General features: G+C 38.9%; 1 protein-coding gene across 1 annotated transcript in view; it reads left to right on the top strand.

The window, feature by feature from the left end:
- Positions 1 to 592: 592 nt before the first annotated feature.
- The window catches only part of LOC122084599 (APO protein 2, chloroplastic), a 7,717-nt gene continuing 4,867 nt past the window's right edge, over positions 593 to 3,442 (top strand). Inside the window, exon 1 of the mRNA XM_042652981.1 lies at positions 593 to 891. Within this exon, the coding sequence (XP_042508915.1) occupies positions 712 to 891 (180 nt within the window). The 5' untranslated portion in view covers positions 593 to 711. The remainder of the gene's footprint in view (positions 892 to 3,442) is intronic.

Below are 3,442 nucleotides of genomic sequence, written 5' to 3'. Positions count from 1 at the left end.
CATCATGTTACCACATGGCAGTTCTACTACCATGGATCACACTCATAGAGTAGAACTAAGAAAAATCATTTCCACCTCAAGATCACTCTCGCAAAGCAGGATTGTTACCAATTAGAGCCTTAGTCTCTTTGAAGACATCTGATAAAATTTGAAATTTAAAGCCACACTGAAATAGCTTGAGAGAGATAATGCTTTAATACATGGCCCCTTGGAAGGGTCCATAGGTGCTGAAACATGAACAAGAACTGCAATGTGCAGATTATTTGCTTTTTTCCTTTTTGAAATAGCTTAAGCAAGATAATGCTTTAGAGACACGATAAACTGGGAGGGTCCGTAGGCTCTGAAACGTAAACGAGAACTGCAAGGTGCAGATTATATGCTTACTTTTCATTTTCTTGCATTGTTCTTGCTAAAGTTAGCATTTTTATTTATGCTCTTGAGCTCTTTTCTGTTCTTTTCTGTTCAGCAAGAGGTCTGTTTCACAACATATTGGACCAAATCATTTCTTGTATGAGAAAGTTTTGGTTTTTTCTGCAATTTTGTGTGCTTCCTTCCTTTGTATTTATGTATTTTTTTAATTAATTATTGGTGGGTTTCTACTGAGCTTCCTCATTATTGCAATTCAGCCAGGTTTCCTGCCATTTTCTGATGGTTTCAAAACAGTGTGAGATGGTTCTCTTGTGAATATTCTTTCTTGCAGCAATTGGGTGTATGGTATCAGGGATGGGTTATGCTTTGGCTCAGTGCCTGATTGGAATTAAGGATTTGGCAATTGATACAAGCGGGAATTTACCTCTCAAATCGGGATCTTTTAGAGTTCCTTACCACCTGAAAGGGGAGTCTCAGAAGTTGAAGCTGTATCGACATCTTAGTTGGGTTGATTCTTCCAAGGTATGGTGACATTAGTAACTCTTTCCTGTTTGTATACACTGTAGTGTATGGCTAGTTGAAGTTAAGAATAGAAACTATGGGAGAATTTTTTTTTTTTAATATTAAATTCGTAACAGAAACTCTTATGCAGAGTGCTGCATTCTTAGGTAATTCATATGTATGCTCTTTGAGAAGTAGTTCATATATGAATGGTGGTAACTCAAACTGTCTGAATTCATATATTCTGAACAAAGGGCCTTAGCATTATCCTGGGAAAAAAAAAACACAACAACAACAAAGAATCAACTGATGTACTTCAGGGAGAAGAAAAAAATATTTGTTAAAAAAAGTTAGGGGTCCAACCCAAAAGCTTATGCTATAAGTTGGAGATGGGCAAGGGTGTATAATGTCATTCAAGGTCCCAAACTTTAGCTCAAGGGTATATGAATACATCCAAGGTCCCAAACTTAACCAATATGGGATTATTCCCAACAATAGTAAAAAAAAATATGCAAAATCCATACAAGACTTAACGAAGTGGTCCGAAAGGGTAAGGAATGATTGTATTAGAAATGATTTGAGGGTTGCACCAATCCAAGACAAACTCCGTGAGCGCCGGTTGATGTGGTATGGCCATGTCCAACGGAGACCTATGGAGGCCCCAGTAAGGAAGAGTGACCAGATTCATTTAGAGGGAGCTAGAAAAGGTAGGGGCAGGCCAAAGATGACTATTAACGAAATGGTTCGAAAAGATACGCAAAGGGTAGGGCTCAACCATAGTATAACTTCAGATAGAGTTTCGTGGAGGACAAGGACCCGTGTTGCCGACCTCATATAGGGGATGTTTCCATAATGCATCTACTGCTTTACCTTCTTCTCTTATCTCCAATTTTCTTCTTTTTAACCTCTCTTTTATGCTTCTTTATTTTCTAATTTCCATATTGGATCTATGTAGCTGACCCCATTTAGTTGGGATAAGGGTATGATTGTTGTTGTAGTAAAAAAATATGCAAAAGTTTTCCTTCAGCCATCAAGTGGGAAGAATTGCTTGTCCTCCGGTGATGCAATCATACAATGGGACTCTGTCCCATCAACAAACTCCCACCTCCATTGACAAATTCAAAAATACCTTCCCCTTGGTCATCTAACGGAACAAATGCCCATGGGCAAGAGAACTCTTGTCTCATCAACAAACTCCCACCCCATATTTACAAATTCGAAAATATCCTTCCCCATGGTCATCTGACATGGGCAAGGATTTTTCTTTCACCATTGGTGAAGGAAAACTTAGTCCTTAGGCAAAACTTTTTGTTAAGCCATCGAGTGGGAAGAATGCCTTTCCCATTAGTGATGTGACCATACGATGGGACTCTTGTCCCATCAACAAACTCCCACTTCTTATTAACGAATTTGAAAATTTCGTTTCCTTTGGTCATCTGATGATACCGATGGCTATGGTAAGGGATTCCTCCTTCACCAGTGGAAGAGAAAGAATCCCCAACCCACTGGTGATGTGACCATATGATGGGACTCTTATCCCGTCAACAAATTCTCACCCCCTATTGATGAATTGGAAAATATTCTTCCTTTTAGTCATGAGGACCGAGTTTTCCATCACCCGTGGTGAAGGAGGAATTTCTTGCCCGTGGCCATCAGTATTATCAAATGACCAAGGGGAAGGGTATTTTCAAATTCACATAGTTTTGGGTGAAGGAAGAATCCCTTGCCCATGGCCATCGGTTACATCAAATGACCCAGGGGAAGGGTATTTTCAAATTCACATAGTTTTGGGTGAAGGAAAAATCCCTTGCCTATGGCCATTAGTACTGTTAGATAACCAAGGGGAAGGGTATTATCGTATTCGTCAATAGGGGGTGGGAGTTTGTTGATGGGACAAGAGTCTCATCGTATGGTCACATCACTAGTGGGTAAGGGATTCTTCCCACTTGATGGCTGAATTAAAACTTTTGCCTAAAAATATTATCGTGCTTTGATCAAAAAATTTCACAAGCCTCATCTCCTTCAATTAGCAGTTGCGTATCCACAAAGAATCAAGCAATTCTATATGAATTTGAAAGCTGTGGTCTGCTATTTAGAACTTACGCACATGCCATTTAACAAGAGAATTTCATGGATGAGCAGGCACTAACACGAACTTATGAACATAATCATGAGAATAAAGAACAACGTTGGACCATCTCTGTGTAATTATTTCGTTTATGGTACATTTGATTGTTGGGAAAGATTTTCCAATCTTGATCAGAAATGCCCCTACTGGTTGGATGTTATATAATTAAGACATTAAACTGGAGCTATCCCATCAATAAAATTCAAAAGGAATTGTTCGAGGAGCCATTTAGAGTTGTAATGCTGTTGCTGCTTGGCTGCATCTACCTTTTTTCTGGGGAAATAGGCAGGTAAGTCACTGGTAAGTTAGGGTGAAGGTAAGTTTTGAACCCTGGTCTCTGATATTGATCCCTCAACTGACATAACCGCATCATATGGCTGGCCCTGTTGGTGTAAATATTTTTTTTTTTTTATTTATTTATTTTGATAGATAGATAAATGTATC

The sequence above is a fragment of the Macadamia integrifolia genome, chromosome 7 (assembly GCF_013358625.1).
Source record: "Macadamia integrifolia cultivar HAES 741 chromosome 7, SCU_Mint_v3, whole genome shotgun sequence".
Taxonomy (NCBI): domain Eukaryota; kingdom Viridiplantae; phylum Streptophyta; class Magnoliopsida; order Proteales; family Proteaceae; genus Macadamia; species Macadamia integrifolia.
This window is presented reverse-complemented; position numbering and strand designations above follow the sequence as displayed.